The 25755-nt window shown below is 43.1% G+C and overlaps 1 protein-coding gene across 2 annotated transcripts in view; it reads left to right on the top strand.

The window, feature by feature from the left end:
- JAK2 (Janus kinase 2) overlaps nt 1-25755 on the top strand; it is a 91904-nt gene that overhangs the window by 18852 nt on the left and 47297 nt on the right. Inside the window, exons 1-2 of one of the 2 annotated variants that reach the window (XM_079959193.1) lie at nt 13166-13308; nt 16709-16957. In XM_079959193.1, coding sequence (XP_079815319.1) covers nt 16735-16957 — 223 coding nt within the window. In that variant the 5' untranslated portion in view covers nt 13166-13308; nt 16709-16734. Of the gene's footprint in view, nt 1-13165; nt 13309-16708; nt 16958-25755 lie in introns of those variants that run through there. The other variant, XM_079959192.1, reaches the window with a different exon arrangement.

Here is a 25755-nt window from a genome sequence, read left to right as displayed (position 1 = left end):
TAGCTGGCCTGGGAATGGCATTCTGACCACACAGTTCTCTGTATTTCTTCATAAAGTTACAGCAATGTTTAAATTTCTCAGATATTTCTCTTGTCGAGAATAAGAAATTTGTATGCTTACAATGAGAATGGAATATATATATATTTATTTCGTGCAAATATTTTTGTATAATTTTTCAAGTGTTTACAATTCCCCCCCCCCAAGTTTTATAAAACAAAAATATTTTAAAAGGAAACTAATGAAACAAAAGAGAAAAATTCTGGAAATATATCACATTCATAATTGGGTGTTGCATTACGTCATCTCAAATATTTTGGAGAATGTTACACTAGTATTTGATAAACGTTAGAAAGAGTTAGAAATGAATCTAGCTCTTTGATACTGTACTTAACTCACAATGTCTTATCAGGCCTAGTTATTACGTATTCTCATTAGAATTACCTCAGGTTAAGAATTTAATTCGTTCCGGAGATCCGTTCTTAACCTGAAACTGTTCTTAACCTGAAGCACCACTTTAGCTAATGGGGCCTCCCGCTGCGCCGCCAGAGCACGATTTCTGTTCTCATCCTGAAGCAAAGTTCTTAACCCGAGGTACTATTTCTGGGTTAGCGGAGTCTGTAACCTGAAGCGTATGTAACCCGAGGTACCACTGTATAGTGGATTGGATTCTTCCACTTACTGAATGGGGCTTTTCTGCACCCGTCTTTCCATTACTGCTGTCTGAGCCCACTAAAAAGCTGTGGAAAGCAGTATAGGCGGCTACAGCAGGGAAATAAGGTTGTTGAAAAGCAGGGAAGGGGTGCCTTGCACAAAGCAAAAGCACCTTCAGCTCAGGGCAAGAGCAGCTTCGAATCTACCCTAATAAATACACCGCAGCCTTTCCATTGCACAAGCAGTAAACTCTCTTATAAGACACTCCAGAACTGACTTCCACAATTACCATTAAAGCGCCTTTAATGGCGTGTAGTTTTTATCATAAAATAGCAGAAGGAGGCTGAGATAAGGAACTGAAAGTGACTGTTTTTGTTTTACGGACTGAAATGCAAAGGGAAAAAGGAACTGTGGAAGTGCTGCCATTTTATCATTCCAGCGATTTAGTTTATTTCCCTGCTTCTGCATACTGGAGATTTATTTTATTTTATTTTTTAAGATCTTGGCTTTCTGCTCGCCTGGAGGTTGTTTTAAGGCATAGCCACTTTGCCAAGGGGGGAGTGAGAGGAGAGAATCCTAATTCCATTTCTTAATTGTTTGCAGAGACTTAGCCAGTGTACTTAGGATAGTTGCATAGTGAGCTGTAACTGATTATATTGGGTCAAGGCAGATTATTTTGGTGCGTGTTTGCCTGGCTAGGTCGGCTGACGTGGTTGTGATAAACTTGAAAAATGTACATTTTACTGCCAGTGGGAAGCGACAAGAACTTCTGTTCTATTGCACCAAGGCTGCTGGTAATCGGGTTGGGAAACTTGATAACAAGGCTGTCCGTCAGCATCGTTTATGTACTCAGATAAAACATATATTATTAGTGCCTCAGAGAATCGCACTCTTGCTGTGGGCAAAGGAAATAGGCTGCCTCTATAAAAGGCTGTCTAATTCAGTTCAGAGTTGAAGCTGGCTGTTTAGAGTTGAAATTGGATTGTCGAGAGGAGAAGTGTTGAAAGTGTTCCAGGCAACACTGATACATTGCACAGGCTTATTGGTGCATCATCAAGGAGACAAAGTTAGTGTTAAAAAATATTCCTTGGAGGAAGAAACTACAGAAGACCATTCTTTCAGACAATGTTGGCTATATAAAAAAGCAATTCAAAAACTGGCTTTGTATTTGTTTGCAGTTCTGACAAGTGGAAATCTGAAAAGGTCTGTGGTTGTCGTAGGCTACAGCATAGCCCAGGAACCAGAGCTGTAAACTGGAGCATAATTCTTTTGTGATCTGATTGGTTTTGCGGTGAAATAGATTCAGAGGTGGTTTTTAAGAAATGCTGAAGCTATATTGATATCTACAATGACATGCAACTTAAAACAATTAACCACATTGTAAATAGTATACAGTGAGGGAAATCCCACTATGAACTATTAATAGTTAAGCCACACTCTTTGCCATTGGAGTTTCTATTTCATATGTAACAGGCTAACCCTCGTGGCAGGGATAAGGTTTTGTGTGTTAGGTAGCTCAGTACCGCCAGAAATTGCATTTGATGAGCCATTCGACAAACCGGGGCACTAATCCCTTTAAGGTATGCAATTTTGTGGAGTTGTTTGGCATTAATATATGCCTCTTTCATAAATTTATTTGTTACAAATATAAGCTGATCCACATGCCAGTTGAATCCTGTGGGGTAGGGGAAAACTGATTTGTTGAAAATAGCTTATTTGTATGTTTTAAAGTTAAACAACCCAGCCATTCAGAGCAGAGCAAGTTTTAATGCTCTACAACTTTTAGCTGTTTTGCAACTTTATTGTTTGCAAAAAGATAAAAGCACATTTTCCTTAAGATTTAAAACTCGAGGTTTTCATTCCATGTAAAATTTAAAGAATGACTAAAATAGAGTCACTTTTTATTTAGTTGTTACTATGGAGTGTTCTAGCTCCACATCGCTTCTATATGTGGGAACATCTGCCCTTTCCATTTTTGTGAAGCCTCTGTGATCTTTCCTTTCGTTCCTGTTAAGAGCTTGACGGCTTCTTTCTTCCTAACATGTGCTGTGGTAGTCCTGCTGTCATTCAGAGACTCGTGCATTGAACAAATCCATGGATCTTATCAAACGCTTGCTGCTGAATAATGCACCTTTGCTTGCTAGAAACTTGATTCTGCGTGACAACTTTGAGCTATTAATCATTTTAAAAGAAAATAGATATAGTTCTATGTTTTAAATTAAACGCGGTTATTTCATGACATGGGTAAGGTATTTCTTTCCCTAGTCCTAACCTGAAGGATGTTTAAATTACTGTGACATATCGAGAGGCATAATCTCCTATGTGTGTGCATGAAGCAATTTATATCAGAATATTAATCCTATACAGTATAATCATAGTTAACATGATGACTAGAGGGGGAGAAAGAGAGAGTTGTAATGTGGTTATAAATTGACACATGCACTATATGGTTTCAGTGGCCAGGAGCCTGACTAATTGTCCACAAATGGAAGAGCTACTTCGATCCAATGTAGGATCCTAACAGTAGAAGAGGAGAGGCAGATTTCTCCAATTTCCTCTTTCTCCCCTGCAGTCCCTCTTGCTGCTCAGAGGGCCCCCCATCCCTCTGAAGATGGTGGGGCAAAAAGGGCTTCAGAGGGAAGGGAGAATCAGTGAGGATTGTCATCCCAGCCTCCTCAGAGCCAGTGTGGTGTAGTGGTTAAGAGCGGTAGTCTCGTAATCTGGTGAACCGGGTTTGCTTCCCCGCTCCTCCACATGCAGCTGCTGGGTGACCTTGGGCTAGTCAGACTTCTCTGAAGTCTCTCAGCCCCACTCACCTCACAGAGTGTTTGTTGTGGGGGAGGAAGGGAAAGGAGATTGTTAGCCGCTTTGAGACTCCTTAAGGGGAGTGAAAGGCGGGATACCAAGTCCAAACTCTTCTTCTTCTTCTCCTCTTATGAGTGGAATTCTGCTCAGGGGATGCTCTTGTCAGCAGAAGCCTACTTAGGGTACATGAGGGATGCGGGTGATGCTGTGGTCTAAACCACTGAGCCTCTTGGGCTTCCCATTCAGAAGGTCAGCTCTGGAAGAATCAGGCTTTGTACCACAGCACTGTAGCTCAGCTAAAGGAGCACTTTGACATGAAGGATCTTGGTGAGGTACCCAACTGTCTTTCTCTGCAGGTAGAGAAAGTCCAGGCAGGAAATTTTCTGGTACACCAAACGCAGAAAATTGCTAATGTACTAACCAGGCTGAATTTGGTTGATGCAAATCCTGTGGACACACCAATGGTAACAGGTTACCAGGTAGATGGTACTGCCGAAGCATTTTCTGACCCTACACTGTACAGATGCGTTCTAGGCAAACTGAATTTCATTGCTAGATGTTCAAGACCTGATATAGCTGTAAGCACTAATGCTTAGCAGACATGCTAACAATCCTACTGTTCAGGATTGGAAAGCTCTCAAGCGCATAGCACGCTATCTGAAGGGCACTTTGCACTACAGACTGAGGTTCATGAGTCAGAAGACTGGAGGTCTTGAGATTTTTGCAGATGCTAGTTTTGGAAGTGACACCACTGATGGTACCAGCACTTCTGGAGTGTGCTACATGTACAATCACTGTCTGTTTGACTGGCTGTGCAAGAAGCAGATGACAGCAAGCCTAAGTTCCTGTGAAGCAGAACTCAATGCTCTGTCATTTTCACTCCTGGATTGTGAATGATTGATGAAACTGTTTCAGGATGTCAGAGTCAAGTTGACATGTCCTATACAGGTGTTTCAAGATAACAGATCCTGTTTGGCTTTGCTAACCTCAGAGAGTTGCAAACAAAGAACCAAATACTTGCAGATAAAGTTATATTGTGCAAGGGAATGTATCCAGAAAGGACTCATTCAGGTGTCCTACATGCCAGGAAACGAAATTCCTGCAGATCTGTTGTCTAAGGTTGTTAACACCGAACAATTTAAGGTTTATGTACAGCGGTTGCAGTTGGGTTGAAATATGTTGACACAGGTTACACGGAAAGGGGGAAGACGTTGGGATGTTCCGTTCCACCTTAAGGCATGATTGTTTTGTGTCACATGCCTGTTTGCACTCCAGCACAGCTTGCTGGGAACTTCCATTTGTATATAGCTTTTGCTTAGGCTGTCTTGCTTTGGACACAAAGGAGATTGGACATGTTTCCTCTGTCTTGATGTATGCTGAATAAACTGCTTGTAAATATGCTCACACAGCCTGTCTGCCACTTCTGTTTGCACATTATCTCTGCTGAGTAGAGCGTGCCCTAGCTTTTGAAGTTCAGGTCACTGATTCAAGGACTGGAGTTTGTCCGGTACACCAGCCGGTGGGATGGAGCCAGCTGGGGGCCTGCCAATTGCCCCTGCTTCCTTGGTTGTATGCCAACAAGCGGTTCAAATCCCGGCAACCAGGTGAGCTCCCCTTGCTCTGTCCCAGCTCCTGCTGGCTTAGCAGTTCTAAGGCACGCCAGTACAAGTAGATAAATAGGTACCACTGTGGTGGGAAGGTAAGCAGCGTTTCCGTGCGCTCTGGTTTCCATCATGATGTTCCATTGTGCCAGAAGCGGTTTAGTCCTGCTGGCCACATGACCTGGAAAGCTGTCTGTGGACAAACACCAACTCCGCAACCCCATAGTCGCCTTTGACTGGACTTAACCGTCCAGGGGTCCTTTACCTTTTACTTAGAGTACAATACATTCTGTTTGCCTTAGGTCCACATGTTTTTAATCTTAAACCTACTGATTTCTTTTTTAAAAAAAATCTGGTTAACAACTTGGGCACATGGGTATTATTAATTTTTTTGTACTGCTCTTTGCATCTCTTGGTGGGTGCACACCCCGTACTTTGCATAGCTAACCTTCGTCATGTCGTTCTCTTCCACCAGATGCATTCTGTTGCAGGCTATATCATTCTGGTACAGTACCGTAGCTAAAGATACAGTGGTAGGCTTAGTTTGAAATAGACCTTTCTGCTGTTTTCACTGGAATACACGTCTTTTGACTGGGTTTGCTGGAATCTATCTGCAGTGGCCTTTTCATGCATGCAAGGCAGTTAAGAGTTGAAGGATACATATGCGACCTCTCCCTTCCTTTCAACTCAGTGGTTATAAGGTTGGCAGATTAGGTTAAGAGTTCATGTTCTTCATTAACACTTGCCTTGCACAAATACTCTTTCCTCTCCCTTTTTAACTGGGAAAATACTCTTACTTAAGTTGCTTCACCTTGTTCGGTAGGTGTGGTTTCTTTTTTCGAATTGCACTGTGCAATCTAAAGTCACAAATTCAAGTACAGATCAGCTTGCCTAGACAGCAGTTTTCGAAATTAGCCAGTCGTCAGGCACATCTTGCACCTGGCTATCAGCTGCTTGCAACCAAGTGAAGATGTCTAGGTTCCAGGAGGGCACCTAACCATAGCTGTCAACTTTTCCCTTTTTAAAAGGGAAATTCCCTTATTCTGAATAGGATTCCTGGCAAGAAAAGGGAAAAGTTGACAGCTATGCACCTAATATGTCCACGATCTGGAGTTTCATGCCTGGGGAAATTGGACCTGAACTGTTTGCACACACTAATACCACATCCTGTAGAATTCTGTCAGTTAGATTTTATCTGCACAATCTGAATGAATTTCAGGAACCAAAAGGCTTTTTCTGAGCAGGAGCAGTGAATGACATTATAATTAGTTGCTGTAGCTTGTCTTCACTTACCCCACCCTACTGCCCTGCTCACAGTTGGAGGGGGGGAATTCATGTTATGAATGGTCTATGTCACCATTAAGAAGATGAGGTCGGAATAGGCCAGTGTATATGTGGACTGTCCCTGCTTGAAGTGACTTTTCTTCTTGAAGTTCTCAAAGCTCTTAACCTAGCTTAAGGTTGTCCTCTGAACTAGCAGGATGTTTAACTCATAATCAGTTACAGCCAGTCCATCATTTGGAAGATAAGACTTTAGAGCCCCAAAATAGCAACTAGACATTCCCTTTCACCGATTGGTTTAATGGCCCATTTGGCGCCCAGCTTACATATCTTGAGTTTCTAACGCTGGCTCTACGACTTTGAGGAAGGGAAGCATAAAACCAACCAAAGAGCAAGAGTTACGGTGTTACATGCAAATGTATACAAGTCTTGCCAACCATTTTTCCCCCAGTTAAAAAGCGGTGTCAGGAGATTAAAGGTGCAACACAAACTTGGAGTTGAAACTTGTGTCTCTGCATTTGCTGATTCAAGCTGGAATAGAATTGGGAGAAGAAAACTGGACCATGGAGAACAGATCAAGTGGCCAGTCTGCCAACAGCAATCCTGTGCTCAAATCAGTGCTGGACAAGGAATGAGTGGCTTTTCCCTACACCAGAGGTTTTCAACCTTTTTGGGTCCATGGCTCCCTTGACCAACTACATTCTTTCTGCTGCACCCCTGTGGGGCTCAGGAGCCCAGTTGTGTCACCCTTTGCCTGCAGAACTGGCAGTCTCTCAACCTTTTTCAAACACCCACCCCTTGTGGAGTGTCCCCTCAGCCTCCTCTCCCCTTGGGAGTCCTCTGGGCAGCCACAGGGGCTACTCCTGGTCTCTGAACTGCCTCCCCCTGCCCCAAAGAAAAGTGCCTTCTCCCATTGCCCACAGGGGCCTGGGAAGCACCCCTTGGCCAGCGCCAGAGCCATCATTTGCCTGTGGAGCTTGTAGCAAGGGCTCCTGCAACTAACAGCTGTGCCGTGGCGCGGCAGCAGCAGGAGGCCCCATTAGCTAAAGTGGTGCTTCAGGTTAAGAACAGTTTCAGGTTAAGTACGGACCTCCAGAACGAATTAAGTACTTAACCCGAGGTACCACTGTATTGTATACAATATTGTGGCAATATTGCCCAAATGGAAGCCACAATAAGTATAGTTTGTATGGTTTTATTGCGGTATTGTACAACTGCATGTCAAATTAGTTGATGAAGAGTGGGCCACCAGATTATGTGCTAACTCTGCTCTGCCCTTTTGGGTATAGTCGATGAGCCAATTCTGAACTGGAAAATGTTCTGCTTGCCACAGCCGTTTTATTTCACAACACAAAGAAGGTAATCTCTTTTGTAAAGACAGATAGCCAAAATGAGTTCAATGCCCTTTCGTTTTAAGCTGGAGCAACCATATGTTGATTGGCGTTGTCTGTGCTGATGTTTACTCTTGTCGGACTTTTGTCTAAGCCAAGTCTCCTTACCTCTGGAAGGACATGGTGACACGGTAGATAACTGTGGCCTTTTGAGTTGGTTGCTGCTTCCTCCCATCCCTCTCTTTTCCTCCCAAATTCAGAATGGGCGGGCACCATGCCCTCTGTGTGTGTCAATACAGCTGCCTTTTTGCCCTTGGACGTTGGAAGACAGATCATTAACGTACGTCTTGCTTCTTAACTTTTAAAGTGAGAGCTGGTGTGGGCAGCTGCCATGGACCTACACTGGTACAATCACAATGGCTGCCTGTATGGCCTCATTCTTTTCTGCCCACTGCTGAGAGTGGGCTGCTGAGAGAGGGAGAAAGCTGCAAGTATAGTGCTATGGCAGCTGGCATCTCTAGAGATGGGTGCCAACCATAGCTCTTTGGCAGCAGGTGCACGCAGAAAGGCAAAAGAGAGCCGGTGTGGTGCAGTGGTTAAGAGCGGTAGTTTCGTAATCTGGGGAACCGGGTTCGCGTCTCCGCTCCTCCACATGCAGCTGCTGGGTGACCTTGGGCCAGTCACACTTCTCTGAAGTCTCTCAGCCCCACTCACCTCACAGAGTGTTTGTTGTGGGGGAGGAAGGGAAAGGAGAATGTTAGCCGCTTTGAGACTCCTTAAAGGGAGTGAAAGGCGGGATATCAAATCCAAACTCTTCTTCTTCAAAAGAGAAGGGATGTTTTCCCACTTGGTTGGTCCAACATAAAAACCAGCTGAGGCAGCCTAGAATAGCAACAACTTTTTTTGCTACTGCTGCATCACACTGTTGACTCACGTTAAGGTCGTGGTTCACCAAGACCCCAAGATCCTTTTCACGTGTACTGCTAGCAAGCCAAATGTCCCCCATCCTATATTTGTGCATCTGGTTCTTCCTGACTTAGCGCAGAACCCTATTGAAATTCATTTTGTTAGCTTGGGCCCAGTTCTCCAATCTGTTAAGGTGATTTTGAATCCTGATTTTTGCCTTTTGTGGCATTAGCTACCCCTCCTAGTTTGGTGTCATCTGCACATTTGATGAGCATCCCCTCAATCCCTTCATCCAAATAGTTTATAAAGACATTGAACCCAACAGCATGACCCAGCTCTGCTCCATCCTGAAACAAACGAGAACTTTGGGCTTCTACCAGCCTTTATGCTATCTCCATGTTGGTGGTAATAGAGGCGCTTAGCTGCCTGCACTGTTCAGAAATGGTTTGAGGCATTGGTGAGGTTGAAGCTACACTGCAAGGTATCAAGAAAGTGGTTTGTGCCACTGAGACTTCAGTGAGAGGGAAATGGACTTGGAATCTTGTTTCCTCTCACGGATAAAGTATGATGGCCAAATTGTGTACGGCTCTGGAAATACTTCATACAGTAAATGTAAACTTAAGATGTTAAATATTGTCGATGTGGTTTGAGTCCTGGAAACTCTGTCCAAATATACTGGCTGTGTAACAAAGCAAATGAATTTTGGTTTCGAACAAGGAACAGAATAGAGAGAAAAACAATTTGCTCCAGGTCCTGTTTTATTTTGATTAGCCAGTGTCAAAAAGCACCTTAGCAACAAACAGAACTAATATCCTATATCAGGGATGTCCAACCGGGCAATCGCGATCTAGATTACTGTCAGTTCACTGGGTAGATCACTGCCAGTTTTTTTTATAGTGGGAGTAGATCGCAGTCTCTTGGAAGTTGGACGTGCCAGTCCTATATAATTGTTGCTGTGAGGTGTTAGGCAAAACCTTGATAAGTCTTCAACCCATTCATAACAGAATGGGAAACAGAAATGTCTGAACACACAACCATGGCAAAGCTTACAGACTTATTTCAGCGTGAAAGAAGGAAGACAGGGGTTTAATATATTTAGACAGAATTGGACAATGTTCATGGAATACCGGTGTAATTTAAGATGTGTTCTCAACTTCCAAAATATTTATTCGAGGCGATTTAGGATTGTTTCCAATGCTTCCTGTGCGTGGGCAGAATGGATTTTTACTTATTTGGGTGTGATTCATGCTCTGCACCCTGAAGTGGTTTGGCCCAAGACGCAGGTTAATGTTGGTGGGAGCTGGGCCCTAAGAGTGAAGCATGATGCTAAGTATGGGAACAATGCAAAATGAGTTTTTTTGCACAGATGCAGGCGGAAAGAGGAAGTTAGGAGAAAGGGTAATGAGAGGTTTTGGGGGTGTATGAGAGAGAAAGCAGGGCAGGGGAGGAAATCCACCATCCCAAGGCTCAGAGAGCAGTGCTGAGCCATTTTTTGTTTCAATTTTAGTTTCTCATTTTCCCAGTCTTCCCTCAGTTCTCCCTCCACCTCATCTTTAGCTTTGGTTCAGCACCTTAGAAAGACACTGAATTGAGGCTTCTTATAGCCACAAGTCCCGGCAGACCCCTGATAATAGGAATGTACAGGAGCTCTTCCGAAATGGATGGTGTGATTGACATTGTGCTGGAAGCATCTCAAGCTTCTGGTGGTGTGATAACGAGGCAAGTTTTGCTGGGGGTTATTTTACGGCTTTCAAGTCTGTTTGCTGCTTTTCGGCCGTAGTGTTTTAAAGTAGGAGTTGATCTGAAGCTGCAAAATAAACAGTCTCTTGTGACTGAACATCTAAGAGTGACCAAAGTTACTGTTCAGGGGATTGCAGAAACTGGACCTTGTGGTTTTGATTTGCTGTTGTAATTTTGTTGCAGGGCTGAAGAAGGAAGGGTTCAGCTTGCACAACAAAGCTATTCCGGTGGAGGCAGAGCAATGGCGTCCATTTTAGCACATGGCTTTCTATGAAATAACTCGGAGATCTATGATCACGGAGATTAAAGCATTTCCCCCTCCTGAATGGCCCTCTTTTGCTCTGTTCCTGAAGGAATAGGCAGCAGCCCTACCCAACCCAAGTATTACAAATCTCTTTCTGAATGTAGTCTTCCAAAGCAAGGGCTAAGGATAGAGTGGGGAACCTGTGGCCATTCAAATGTTCTTGAACTACAAGTCCCATCAGGCTCAGCCAGCATAACTATAGGTCTGGAATGAGATGAGATGAGATGTAATCCAGTGACATTAGGAGGGCCACAGGTTCCTCACCTGCGCACTAAGGAGGCCTGTTCCTGGTTGCATGCTAAAGTGTGAGAGGAAGTCCTGACTTGTTTTTTTCTCAATAAAAGCAGCTTCAAGAAGGGTGCAGATTTGAGCACAGGATTGCTGTTGGCAGACTGGCCACTTGATCTGTTCTCCATGGTCCATTTATCTTCTCCCAATTCTATTCCATCTTGAATCAGCAAATGGAGAGACACAGGTCCAGCTCCAAGTTTGTGTTGCACCTTTAATCTCGTGACACTGCTTTTTAACTGGGGAGAAAATGGTTGCCAAGACTTGTATACATTTGCATGTAACACCGTAACTCTTGCTCTTTGGTTGGTTTTATGCTTCCCTTCCTCAAAACCTTAGAGCCAGCGTTAGAAACTCACATATTTAAGCTAGGTGGCAAATGGCTCCTTAAACCCAAGGTTTCAGTCACCCAAACGGAATGTCTAGTTGCCATTTTGGGGCAAGATGGCTCCAGTGTCTTATTTTTCAAATGAATGGCTGGGATTGATTCTCTAAACATCTGGTTAGTTCAGAGGACAACCTTGAGCTAGTTTAAGAGCTTTGAGAACTTCAAGAAGAAAAGTCACTTGAAGCAGAGACAGTCCACATATATACTGGCTTATTCCGACCTCATTACATGGGAATATTTTTCACAACGGTGAGCAGGGCAGTGGGTGGTGTAAGTGAAGTCAAGCAACAGCAATGAATTATAATGTCATTCACTGCTCCTGCTTAGAAAAAGCATTTTGGTTCCTGAAATTCATTCGGATTGTGCAGATAAAATATAAGCCCAGGCATCTTCACTTGGTCTCAAGTGGCTGATAGGTGCAAAATGCGCTTGGTGCCTGGCTAATTTTGAACACTGTTTAGTGCAGGGGAACATTTTGCCTACGTGGGCTGGATCCTTATCAGACCCTAGTCAGTGGGGGGCAGATTTTACAAGTAGATTTGGACCAGAAGTCAGGACCTAAGAAGTTGCCAAGAGTTCCCATGGGGAACATTTTCGCACCGCCAATCCATCTGCTAGGGCCAATGCCTGTTGTCCTTTGCCAATGCACAGTTAGGAATCTACTTTAAGGCTTCCAATTGTGCAATGACAACTGCATCTGTACCTGCCCAGTACCAGATGCATCACATATGCTGAAAGGTGTGGGGCAGGTAAGCATGGTTTGGGGAATGCAGCCTTGCAGACAATGTTTAAATCCCTGCCAGTTTGACTTGCAAGCCAAAGTTTTCCCACCTGTACTGTAGAGTCTAATAAGCTCAAGGTGATGTGTTAACCTGTCTCCTAGGATAAGGCTATTACTGGTGATATTGACTTGCAACATCCATGCCTTTAAATAGTGCAGTTTGATCACAAATGCAATGTATGTTTGAGAAGAGAGAAAAGAAGGGAATTGTAGAAACACTAAGCAGAATGAGCTGTCTTACGATGTATTTTGTTAAAATTGCTTTTTTATGATTATGGGCAGAGCTTTATTTGTTTTTTTTTTTTTGCTCCATTATAACAGATTGTGTGCAATCTTATCTTTTTCTCCATAGGCTTCACCTGGCCTGCAAGACATTGTTAGGTTTACAGCTTAAATGAAGCACTTTAGCACTATGCAAGTTTATAAATGTACTTTAAACCTTCCCAAAAAAGACACCCCAAATCATTAACTTTTCTGCTCAGTGACCTGTTCTCAGCTTTGTTTGTTTACTAGAAAAACCAAGAACAAACAGTGACTGCATTTTGACATTGTGTATTTACTTTACCAAAATAAACTCCAAGCGAATTCATAATCTGAAGATAAATGAGCAAATAACAGCTTGTTTGGATTGGATGCAAAGATGGCTGGACTACTTTTGCATAGCTGGCCAAAGTCTTTGTGAGCTAATATATCAAAACTCCCCGTGAAAGGTCTTTTATGACTTCTGGGATGACTGCAGCAGTAATACTTGCTGCCTTTTGAAGACCAGAAGGCCACAACCCTACCCTTGAGATCGTGTGCTCAGATCACGTGTACAAGTTTTTTGTATATACAAATCGTACAGTCTGGACAACGAAAGGTCATGGCTGTGTACAGTCAGCATAACCTCGCCAGTGTCGTGGCAGAACATGGTTGTGTTGTGAATTGACGTGGCATAGAATTTGTGCTCTGACCGTGTCTCCGTCCCTATTTTGGCTGCTCTGCCTCTGTATTTTCTCTGGCAGAGCAGCTGTGTTGATCCCTACAGCACATTGGAGACTTCTGATCTGCTGGTAGAATATATTGCGTTCCGCCGCCATAGCAGAGCTTCTGCCGAGAACCTAGAACTCTTCGGCTGATACAAACTCAAGGATAAGATTGCACTCCAATATTTAATTTGCATCAGTTTTAAATTCACCCTTTCTGTGTGGAGATTTGAAAAGACGATTCTGCCGGCAAAATTTCAAAATACGGTATACATTTTGGAATGAATACTCTTCTTTCAAAACAAAATGTTAAGTGTAAATACAATATTATAAACTTGAAATTGGTCTTGGAGAATGGAATAGTTTTGCATTAACAGTTTCTTTTCAGTTCAGTTGTAATAGGAGGAAGAGTAAAATCTTGCTTGCTAACATTCTGTCGATTCAGTGAAATGTAGACTGTGTTCTTATCCTTATAAGAAACCAAGTGTTTACACTAGCAATGAATGCTCCCTTTTCGCTGCTGCCTCCTCCTCCTCTTCTTCTTCTTCTTCCTTTTTCACATGCTGTTTACTTTCAGAGCCCTGGCTTGTGTTTGCGGTTTTCCATTTTCTGTCAAGCTGCATTGGTAGAGATAAAGGCGATCTTCGTTCTGCAAGTTGTCTTATATCTGTTTTATGGACTATCTGCCTTTTTCAGATACGTAGCTGCGGAAAACACTTAGGGCCACTCAGAGCAAAATAAACTAACATGAAAAAGTCTTGTGTTTTTCAACAGTGTTCAAGAACATAGGTTCTTCATGGTGGTGAAACGATATTTTCTCATTATGATTTGACAATATGCCACTAACAAAATATGCAATAATTTACTGACCAGTGAAGTTTAAAAATAAAAAAAATCTTCAGTTCTTTGGGCAATTTATTTTCACCACTATTTAAAGGAAAGGTAGGGGAAGGGATATTTTGACTATGTATGAAGTAGTAGTTCTTTTTAAGGATAACTCTGGTTTTGTTTCGTTTTAAAATATTAACCAATTTTCACAAACAATTTGTCAATCCTCTTAATCAGTTACATTATTCTTTCCCCCTTTCCCCCCTCAACCTTCCCTCTCCACCTCACCAAGGACTTCCCTCAGCTCCCCTCCCTGATTTCTTTACATATATTGTTTTCTGCATGTTGTAAAATTGTACGTATCCTTACTTTAGTTCAGCTAATAAATTTGTGAATGTTTATTCAAAACCTGCCACAGAGTCCAATTCATTTTGTTGTCTTTTTATCTAGTTTGTAAAAAGCCCCCATTCTTCCTTGAAGTCACCGTTGTCCTTTTCACGCAGCTTATATGTCAGTTTGGCCAATTCCGCACAGCTCATCAATTTTGCTTGCCACAGTTCTTTCGTTGGGATTTCCTCGTTCTTTCATCGTTGTGCTAACAAAACTCTTGCCGCTGTTGTAGCATGCATAAATAAGTTCTTTACTTTTATTGGCAGGTCTTGTCCTACAATAGGATGACTCTGGTTTTTATTTAGTTTCTTGTGGCAGTCTTCTTCTTCTTCTTCTTCTTCTTCTTCTTCTTCTTCTTCTTCTTCTTCTTCTTCTTCTTCCATGCACACACAACTCAGTCCCTGCTGTGCCAAAGTAAGCCCTGCCATCAGTTCTGATAGCTGAGGGCAGTATGAGATGCTTGGGAACATTGGTGAATGTTGTTCTGTCCCCACCTCCGTGCTTGCAGTGTTTCTGCTGCTCAAATACTGAACTAACCCCCCCCCCATTAAATATAGTTTAGGCAATATTGTAGTGAGCTCACTAAATCATCGTGCTGTTATAAGCACCAAGATGCTACTCCATTTCACAGCTTCATAGAACTCCTGAAGTTTACATTGCAAATGCCTCAAACTTTGGCAGATTGCTCAGTATCTGACTATTATAGTTTAGTTGCTTAACCATTCTTTTGAGAACTCAAATACTGATTGAAGGGAAGATTTGAGTACAATATATATGTATCATATCAGTTGATGAAGGATGTACACTGGTTTTTAACGCAGCTTATTTACTTTTTTAAAGAACACAAAAGCAGGAGCCTAATCCTTTCCTACTTGCTTCTGTAGTTTATAAGGAAGGAGGTCTTTGTTCAAATGACAAAGTGAGCCTGCCAGAAATCCCTACTCGAATTGTTTGGATTAAATTTCCCTTTGATAGTTTCACTTATTTTGAATCCTACAGATTTGTTCCATTAGACATACAAAATATCTCCAGATTTCAAGAAAGAGCAGTCAGGGAAATGTGTTGACCTTTGGGATGGTATATAGACTCTCCAAAAGAATTACAAAAATGTAAGATAATGCTAGAGCACCATTGCAATCTTAGTTTAACCCACTTACCAAGTTATAGTACTTTAATTGAATGTCCTTTTTCTGAGGATCTGCTTTTAACCGTTTTTTGCGGGTTTTTCTTTTTCTTTTTCTTTTTTACGTTTGCGCAACTAACGTCTTGAGGATTAAGATTCTTGTTGAAAGATGAATTTGGAAGTTTTCTGGGGAGGAAACTACAAATCATTTCTCTGTGCTTTCTGAGGGAAATAAGAAAAGCTGATATCAAAGGGGAAATGTTTCCTTGGTCCCAGGATTAAGTAACAGTGATGATGATCATAATAATAATGATAATAATAATAATAATAATAATAATAATGTGGACAACTAAATAATCAGGATTTTGCCAGCTTTGAAAACAACAGAAAGCATAGCTTAGTATGGTATGTAGTAATAAAGAATACAGAAACACATTTCAATGGTTTTGTAAAAGTTCTTTGGGGGTTTTTCGGGGTATGTGTGTGTTTGTTTTTTGCAATAGAGTTGTCTAATTTGAGGAAGTTAAGCCAAAGAGGATCTAAACCTGGGTGCTATTTTTGTCTGGGCCACCTTTTTAATGCAGAAATGAAACTTCTGAATCTGGAAATTTTGTTAAGTAGAACGAGCTTGTTCAGGAAGTGGAGAATAAGAATTCCCTTAACTTTCCGCAAGTTGGCATGACCAGAGCCTGCACCTTTTCAGCAAACAGCAGTGGTCTGTCTTGGTTTGTTTTACCATTTCTCCACCCATGACTTTCAGAAGTTGCTTCTACAGCATTATGGGATGAGAGTTCTAGAACAGTTTCTAAAAGAAGGCAGTGTTTCCACTAAGTGGTTTCAGAAAGCCACTTCAGGATTTGAATGGATGGTATTAAGCAACGCCTTCAACGGTGCTCTCGGTTTGCTTGCAGAATTCTTGAATTTTTGAAAACAAGTGAGTGATGTCAGGTTTTCAACATTGCAGTGTATCGCCAGCCAAACATCATGGCGATATTCCGGGTGAAACTGCCGCAGCTCTCATTGTGGGAGCTGAGGTGCTTTCATCCCAGCGCCTTGCAGGCTGTGGCCAATACAGCTGGCCCCAGCGTGCTGCTCAACTGGGGGGCAGAAAGCCTTGTGCCCCATTTCTCCTCCTAACCTACCTCACAGGGTTGTTGTGAGGATGAAACTTCCGGGGGGGGGGAGAAGGAGTTTTGGAGCTTGTTGTAGAGAAAGGCTGGGGGGGAGAACCCCCAAATCTTCACTGTCATTCCAAATCAATGCAGCGTACTCTATATCTTTTTTAAAAATGTAACTGACCTTTTTTTCTTTGTGGATTTCTTTCAGGCCAAAGCAGTGAACCTTAAAATGTCATGATGGCTTGCCTTACGGTGACAGAAATGGAAGGCCCGGCCTCATCTACTCTTCACCAGAATGGTGGCGTCCTTGGGAATGCGGCTGTTTCCACGCACACAGAGCCTCTGCTTCGAGTTTACTTGTATCATTCCCAAGGAAAGATGGACGGCGATTATCTACAGTTTCCAGCAGGAGAGTACGTTGCAGAAGAGATCTGTGTTGCTGCTTGTAAAGCCTGTGGTAAGATCACACACCCTGTTTTCTGACCGACGGAACTGTTTCGGCCTCACTTTTCTGGGATTTGGCAAGAAAACACAGATCAGAATGGCACTTTGTGGCTCAGACAGCCCCAGCAATGTTCCTTCAGTGCTTTGCAATCAAATGTTTGAAGGAGTGTCCCAGGGGCTGTTGGAACAGCTGTGTACTGCACCTCGAAGCCTTGACAGCTGAGGCTTCAGAGAGCAGTTCTGGGAGGGAGAAGTGGTTTGATGGGAGTGTGCTTGCTCCAGCACAGGAATGGTTGTTTAAGTTCCAGATTGTTCCTTTGCAGCTCCACCCTCACATCTGACATCCCCAAGTTTGACCCACAGCCTGGAGGTTCACCCATGGTTTAGTGTCATGCGAATGAGCCTTGGGGTCCCCTCTCTGCTTCCCCCCATTAACTGCTGTTTAGAATTGTCAGAACACTAAACTGTACTCACTCTTAACTACTATTGAAACAAGCCAGCTTCATGAAACATAGCTTGAAAAAAGCATAGTTAAGACTAACTGGGTTGTCCACATTTGGACGTAACTCAAACCTTGAGTTAGTTACTATGGTCTCCTTCTGACTAGAGGGGGAGCATACTTCACATAATGATGGCGCGTTCACATAATGCTCAACCATAGCTTAACATTTCACCTAAACAAGGCTTTTGTTGGTGTGAGAAAAAGAACGGAACCTGCGGCTGGTGCTCACACCTTCCTGTTCGTCTTGGAAGCTGCGGTTGTCTTTTGAAACCGTAGGTTCCTCTTCACTCAAGCTGCCCCTGATATTCTCTGACTAGACGAAGGAAGCTCTTGTTGAACCAAATGGTAAAAAGGTGCTTTCAAAAGAGACCCAAAGCTTGGATGATATCGTGATAGTCACCGTGATAGTCTTGCTCCTCTGGCAATTTTAGGATTTCAAACATCTGATTAAGAATTTGCATCCATGCATTTAAGAGAAAATGTGACCAGAGCCCAGAGGCTGCACATTTTTCTTGGGAAGACTTGGGAAGGAAAACTGTTCAGTGTAACAGAAATCTTAGTGTCATTAATGTCATTAAAAGAAATCAGTCTGTTTTGTGGAATTAGAGAACAGTTTGGTTCCATATTTTTAAGCTGCTAGTGTCATCTAAGATTGTCTATTGCTAACTGTTGGAATTCGATTAATAGCATAACATTATCTGCTGGTGTATTCTTTCTGGTGACAACTCCTGCATGGGCTGTTCCTTTTTTTATCTTTACCAAGTATTTCTATTATTAAAGTAAATACTGTAGTTAGTGCTTAAGCCGGAGTGCTCAATTTTAAAAATTACTAGGAAGGTAATTGCAAAGCAATATGCGTTGTATCCTGGGGTAGTAGGGGAGCTTTCTTGTGTAGTCTCAGAAGTTCTGTCATCCTGGAGAATGGGAAAGGTGCCACAGGAAATGATTTAAGGTTGCCAAGATCAGATTGTGTCTTTAAAATGTACATAATGAACAACATGTCTGTTCTGCCCACCCCAGATACCTTCAGATGCCCTTATAGAGCCTTTATGTAACCTAGGGGAAATCAAAGTTCCATCTTGGAGTCAAAAGATGCGTCAGGAGAACGTACTATGGAACACTTTATTCCTTCTTTTTCACCATCTCCAATCTATACTTGTTCACGAAGGTTTGATTTAACCCACCAAGTTACACTGATTCAAAACAATGCTCTGCTTTTTTACTTTTGGAAGACAAGGAATGTGAGCACTGCAAAAAAAAAGTTGTGCAGTTCTGTTTGTAATCTGAATTCTTAGCATCTAGTAGATCATTGATGATCTTTTTTCCTTTAGATCAATAAGTGGTCTTAAGCAGATTATGGGGCAGATGCCAAACCATGGTTAAGGAAGCTTTGTTTGGCCTTTGGTCATGCCGCTGGTCTATGAATATTCATGCTTGCAAAGAGTTTCCTTATCTATTCCTTGCTATTACTGACTTTATTTTCTTAGTACCTCCAAGTATGAACTTAGGACTCTGTTGTTCTGTCAGTGCTTCTGTGAAGGATGTTATTTGTCCACTTCTCTTTCTGTGCTAAGTGTTGCACCTTTCTGGGGTGTGGTATAGAACCATCCATCAGACTATGGCTCTCCATGTGAGCTGTTTGTCTGGAACTGTTGGATTAAGCTTTGCTTTGCATCTTATGTGGCTGGGTCCCTTTCTGCGTTTCCATGCGTTAGTCATGGAATACTTATTTATTTAAGTGTTTGTTCTTCCTTGCAGTCCTAGCCTTTATCCTGTGTTTGGGAGGAGGTGGCTCTTCAGGAGTGTGTTGTTTAGACAGTAGGCTAGCATATGAACAAGTGGCTTTTCATTTTCTCCCTTCCTTGGTCCAGAGGTTCTGCTTCTGCTGAATAATTCTGCATTCAGAATTCCAATCCCCTCTCCCTTCTCTCAGGGTGGCCTTCAGCATATAAATCTAGGACAGCCTTTCTCAACCTGTGGGTCCCCAGATGTTGTTGGACTACAACTCCCATCACCCCTAGCTAGCAAGGCCAGAGCTCAGGGATGATGGGAGTTGTAGTCTAACAACATCTGGGGACCCACAGGTTGAGAACCGCTGATCTAGGAAGTAAAATGCAAGAGACTGAATGCAAGAGACAGAACTGTGCCTGGGTACCAGAGGTTTGGCTAATAATCAGTAGTTTTCCTAACTCAGTCCATTCCATGGAATCCAGATCTCTATGGTCTCAAGCAAAGTTCCTCACCATTCAAGATCCGGGGACTTTGTTTAAACAGATTTTATAGAACGTAGGATGCTGTTTGGATGCTAGATGGGCCAACAGACATGATGCTGTAGGATGCTAGATGGGCCAACAGACATGAGTCTGTTGGTCCATCTAGCTCACATTCTCTCTACCAACTAGCAGCTGCTCTCCAATGTTTCACACCAGGTGACATTCCCTGGTCTATCTGGAGATGCACAGGATTGAACCTGGGACCTTCTGTAGGCAAAGCTTGCTGTGCTACAGAGTCATGGCCCTTCAGCTATTGGTACTTTCTCTGGCCCTTATCCCTGTAACAGGGATTTCTTGGGATGATGATGATTGAAATAGGCCTGTATTCTGCTCCTCCCCAAATCCTCTGCCTAATTTATTATATCACACAACATACAATCATGGCAGAAAACCACAGTCCGTTCCTCCCCACCCCACCCCGCGATTTGCAAATGTGGTTCCTTACCATCAAAGGCAATGTGCTAATGGAGGGCCTTCTACTTTTACCACTAAGAAGTGAGTGGCAGTACAGGATGGGTTTGAGCAATCCATAGGTTGAAGGAAACGGGTTGGCTGCAAAATCCAAACGTGGTAGATTGGCACGTTGGTAGGTACTTTTCGTGTACCCTGCGTCTTATATAAATAAGATTATCAAACACTTTTGAGACAATTAAACACAGATGGTTAGACAATGAATTTCAAGAAATTAGTAGTCAAATCAGGATAGTGTCTGCGCAGGTTTGGGGATGCTGCAGTGTGGACTGCCAATGACGACTTACTTCTACCACCTGGCCAAACCGAATCAATGCAGGGTATACACACTAGCGAGACTGAATGTGCTGCCATCGACAATACTACAGGGGAGATTCCAGAAAATACCGCTTGCAGAGAGACACCATGTCCCTATGGACAGAGTTGTATAGAATCCATTGTGCATGTTCTTTTGCACTGCCTCTCATATCAGAGAATTCCATCTTAAGTTCATTAATCACTTGGTTATTAGCAGGGAGTAGCATTTAGATGAATGTAAAGTAGCCTTCCTAATGTTGACCCAGGACGGGCATAGGATCGAGATAGTAGCCAGGTTTCTGCAACAAGCAGTGAGGATCCATGAATGTTATACAACAGTATTGTAATTGTTAGATGAGTGGTTTTCTTGTACTGAACCTTTGGGAATGTTGTCTATATGCCAATAAAGGTTTGAGAATGATTGATTGATTGACCCTTAATGGGTGTTACAGGAACTGTTCTCTAGCGGCTTAGATGCCAACACACGAGGATAGCAGAACTACCATGATTTATGTTGAACTACTAAGCACAGAAGGAGGGACAAGTCCATTACATGGTTACTTAGGAGATAAATTCTAAAGCCCTCATTATTTTGCAAACAGGGACAAACCCGATCTCAGTTTACTGCCCTCGCTAGCCGTGAAATTTCGCACAAGCACAAGCAAGGATCTGAAATGCTCTTCAGCATACCGACATGTTGGCTTGAAATACAAAGAGGCTTTTGTCTGTCTCTGTACATAAAGTACGGGTTCTGCACTGCTGTCCCCTCCGTTGAGCTCAGCTAGAGCATTCCAACTGCGAAAAAGAACCACTTGCAAGTTAAATATCCCCAAGATAAATATGCCTAGGACCTCTCAACCAAAGTAGAAGCTTTTTTCAGTCCTGGTCTAAAGCTATTTATTACACTCTCATACTTGCGTGAGTCTCCTATTCTGGAATATGCAGCACTGGAAATAAATTAGTTCAGTTACATAAATGTACAACTGAAAGCAACTTAAATTATTCAAATACCTAAGCAGCAAGTGTTCTCCCTAGCTGAACTGAATGGATAGCATAAAAAGAATATGCCAGTGTTGTTTAGTGATTAAGAGTGATGGACCAGGATGACCAGGGTTCAAATCCCTACTCAACCATGAAGCATCTTGAGTGATCTTGGACCAGTCACAGTCTCTCAGCTTAACCTGGCTCACAGGGTTGTTGTGAGGATAAAATTGAATTGGAGGAGAACCACGTTGTCACCTTGAGCTCCTTTGGGGAAAGGTGAGATATAAATGCAGTAGGAATCCTAATAACAACAAGAAAAACAATACTATTGGATGCAGGGGAGTGACTGAGGCCCAATAAGCAGCAGTCTCTAGGGCTGGGCAATATTTGGTTTTCAACGTCACTATATATCGCCAGCTAAACATTGCACTATATATTGATATCTCATGATGTCTGAAATAAGGAGGGAAGAGGTGAACACGAGGGGCTTGACGATATTTGGTTTTCAATATCATAATATACCACCAGCTAAACATTGCAATATACCAATAGATCACAATGTCTGAAATAAGGATGGAGCTATGTGGAAGCATTATCGGGGACACGGGTGGCGCTGTGGGTTAAACCACAGACCCTAGGACTTGCCAATCAGAAGGTCGGCGGTTCAAATCCCTGCGAAGGGGTGAGCTCCCGTTGCTCGGTCCCTGCTCCTGCCAACCTAGCAGTTCGAAAGCACGTCAAAGTGCAAGTAGATAAATAGGTACCGCTCCGGCGGGAAGGTAAACGCAGTTTCCGTGCGCTGCTCTGGTTTGCCAGAAGCGGCTTAGTCATGCTGGCCACATGACCTGGAAGCTGTACGCCGGCTCCCTTGGCCAATAAAGCGAGATGAGCGCCGCAACCCCAGAGTCAGCCACGACTGGACCTAATGGTCAGGGGTCCCTTTACCTTTATGTGGAAGCGTTAGCTGGTTTCACGGTTTTCCCCCCATTGTGATTTTTGCCAGTGCCTGCTCTGGTGATTCACCTCCCCTTGCAAGAGGCAGGGGAGAGCTGAGCTGGGAGAATCAACAGGGGCTGCAGGAATCAAGAGAAGCCTTGGCTGGCTTCACAGTTTTTTCTCACATTGTGATTTTTGCATAGGACACACACACACACACCATGATTCACGATATATTGGCAGGTCAGAAATTATGAAGCCGATATTGCAATATGGACTTCAAGCGTGGCTGGGGAAACCCAGCCAGATGGGCGGGGTATAAATAATAAAATTATTATTATTATTCAAACTGGTTTGGGAGAATATATTGGTATATTGCCCAGCCCTAGTAGTCTCTCTGGAAAGCCTGGAAATCCTTCATCAGTGTAATAATAAATATGATCAATCTATCTTCCCCTATGTTTTGGCTCTGTGACAAGAGCAGCATCACCACTGAACTGAAATTTATTTAGAACTTGTTAAGCTACTGTAAGTAACAACCCAGCCTGTGAAATGACAGCAATATTGGAAAGAAGTATTTATGGATGGAACTGTAAATTCAGTATTTTCCTTCCTAGTGAGGAAAGCCACACTCAATTCCTTTCTGCTTGTCATGCAATGGCACAGAAGCCTTGCTACAAAACAGTTGAAATGCCTATCGAACTATCATTCTTATATCCTATCGAACTGTCATTCTTATGTGAAATCATGTGCAGGATTTAAGATAGGAGCAACAGAAGAATGTAAAGAATGGACTTTGGAAGCTTAGGAAATAAATATATACAGTTGTACCTTGGTTCTCGAATGCCCTGCGATTCAAACGTTTTGGCTCCCGAACGCCGCAAACCTGGAAGTGAGTGTTCCGGTTTGCAAACATTTTTTGGAAGCCGAACATCTGACGAGGCTTCCACAGCTTCTGATTGAGTGCAGGAAGCCCCTGCAGCCAACTGGAAGCTGTGCCTTGTTTTTTCGAATGGTTCTGGGAGTCGAACGGACTTCTGGAACGGATTCCAGTCAAGAACCAAGGTACAACTGTAGATGTGTTTTAATGCAGCTACTAAGAGGGGAAAACATCAGGGAAAGGAGGGACAAGAAGAAAATGTTCAACCAAAAAAATGATACACATGATTGGAGTTATGTAATAATTTGGAAGATTTAATAAAAACGATTATTTTTAAAAATGCTTGCAATACTAATAACACCCAGTTTTCAACAGTATGCAGTGTGTGTGTACTGTACTGCACTTTTGCAGAAGGGTTTAGATTTGACTATCAGTCCGCAGAGCAGAAATGCATTCTGGTGCTAAGATTATCCATCTGGGATGACAGCCGAGTCAGACAGGGGATTAAGATGTGTCTGTGACCTCTAGCATTCTTGCCATCTTTTCCCACAGCCAGAAAGTTTCACTTACAGTTTTCCACAGTAATTGCCAGAGCTGGAAATTCTTGCTTTTCTATCGCTAACCTTTCTATCTGGGTTAACACCTGCTGCCAAAATGGTAAATCACCTAACCCCGTGCTCTTTTTTTTAAAGTGGTTTTTGTCCTTGTTCACAGAAACCTCAAGTTACAGACACATTTGGTTCCTCTTGAAATCTCTGCAAAGTAAGATTGCCATGTTCCCTATCACTCACCTTCTTATGCAAGGAAATCTAGTTTTAATCGAGATTAGGTAGAGTATTTAGCAGATGCTGCTGCAGTTTAATAAACAATGCCCTTCCAGCATGCATAATGGTAGCCCTTCAAAAAAAAAAAAAAGCTGGGTTATTTGAGGAGGCACTGCAGAGTAGAGCTGGGCGATATTACGATTAATTGTCTGAAACCAGTATGATGTTCAAACGGCGATACCGGTTGCAAACTTTTTGAGCTGGCCCACAGCTGGTGGCTGGGAAGCCAAGATGTAGGGCCAGCTCAGGTTGCCTTGATCAGCTGTGAGGTGGACAGTTTATGTTAAGTTGTGGGCGAACATATCAGACGACACAGCGATTCTTCCAAAGCAGCTCTTTATTTGTAAGCTGGAACAGAACTGAACTGAGGAGCTAGTCAGCCTTCTTATATAGAGCTCCACTAGAATGCAACAGTAGCCATTTTCTGTAACTAGCCAATCACTGAACGTCACTTTCGATCCTTCATTTGCATACAAACTATCCAATCACTGAACGTCACTTTCGATCCTTCATTTGCATAACTATCTACAGTATCCCCCTGCTGGCCCAGGGTGAGAACTTCAGTACATAACAGTTTACGAAAGCCCGTTTCTCAGCTGATCAAGCCCCCTTCGCCTCCTGCAAACTGCAGTGGGGGCCAGCTTGTTTAAACTGCTTCTCTGCGGGGCCAGCGGCCTCAGGGGCCAGCAGGAGGCTGCCCGCCCTTGTCCCCACATAGCTGCTGCTCATGGGAGCCAGAATGGTATGGGGGCTCGTTCAACTTCGTGACCTGGGCAAGTGTCCAGACCTGTCTGGCTTGTGCATGCAGGAGCTGTATGGGGTATGGCTGGGCAATTTCAGACATTGTGATATATCAGCTGTTGTTGTTTAGTCGTTTAGTCATGTCCGACTCTTCGTAACCCCATGGACCAGAGCACGCCAGGCACTCCTGTCTTCCACTGCCTCCCGCAGTTTAGTCAAACTCATGCTGGTCACTTCTATAACACTGTCCAACCATCTCATCCTCTGTCGTCCCCTTGTCCTTGTGCCCTCCATCTTTCCCAACATCCGGGTCTTTTCCAGGGAGTCTTCTCTTCTCATGAGGTGGCCAAAGTCTTGGAGCCTCAGCTTCAGGATCTGTCCTTCCAGTGAGCACTCAGGGCTGATTTCCTTAAGAATGGAGAGGTTTGATCTTCTTGCAGTCCATGGGACTCTCAAGAGTCTCCTCCAGCACCATAATTCAAAAGCATCAATTCTTCGGCGATCAGCCTTCAGCCTTCTTTATGGTCCATATATATGGTCCATATATCAGTACATGGTAGCATTTAGTTGCTAATATATCACAGTGTTGAAAACTAGATTGTCATCCAGCATCCAAAAAGTTAGGTTAAAAAAAGGTAAAGGACCCCTGGACAGTGAAGTCCAGTCAAAGGTAACTGTGGGGTTGTGGCGCTCATCTCGCTTTCAGGCCGAGAGAGCCGGCATTTGTCCACAGACAGCTTTCCGGGTCATGTGGCCAACATGACTAAATCAGTTCTGGCACAACGGAACACCGTGACGGGAACCAGAGCGCATGGAAACACCGTTTACCTTCCCACCACAGTGGTACCTACTTATCTACTTGCACTGGCGTGCTTTCAAACTGCTAGGTTGGCAGAAGCTGGG

This window comes from Podarcis cretensis (assembly GCF_951804945.1).
Source record: "Podarcis cretensis genome assembly, chromosome: 17".
NCBI lineage: Eukaryota > Metazoa > Chordata > Lepidosauria > Squamata > Lacertidae > Podarcis > Podarcis cretensis.
This window is presented reverse-complemented; position numbering and strand designations above follow the sequence as displayed.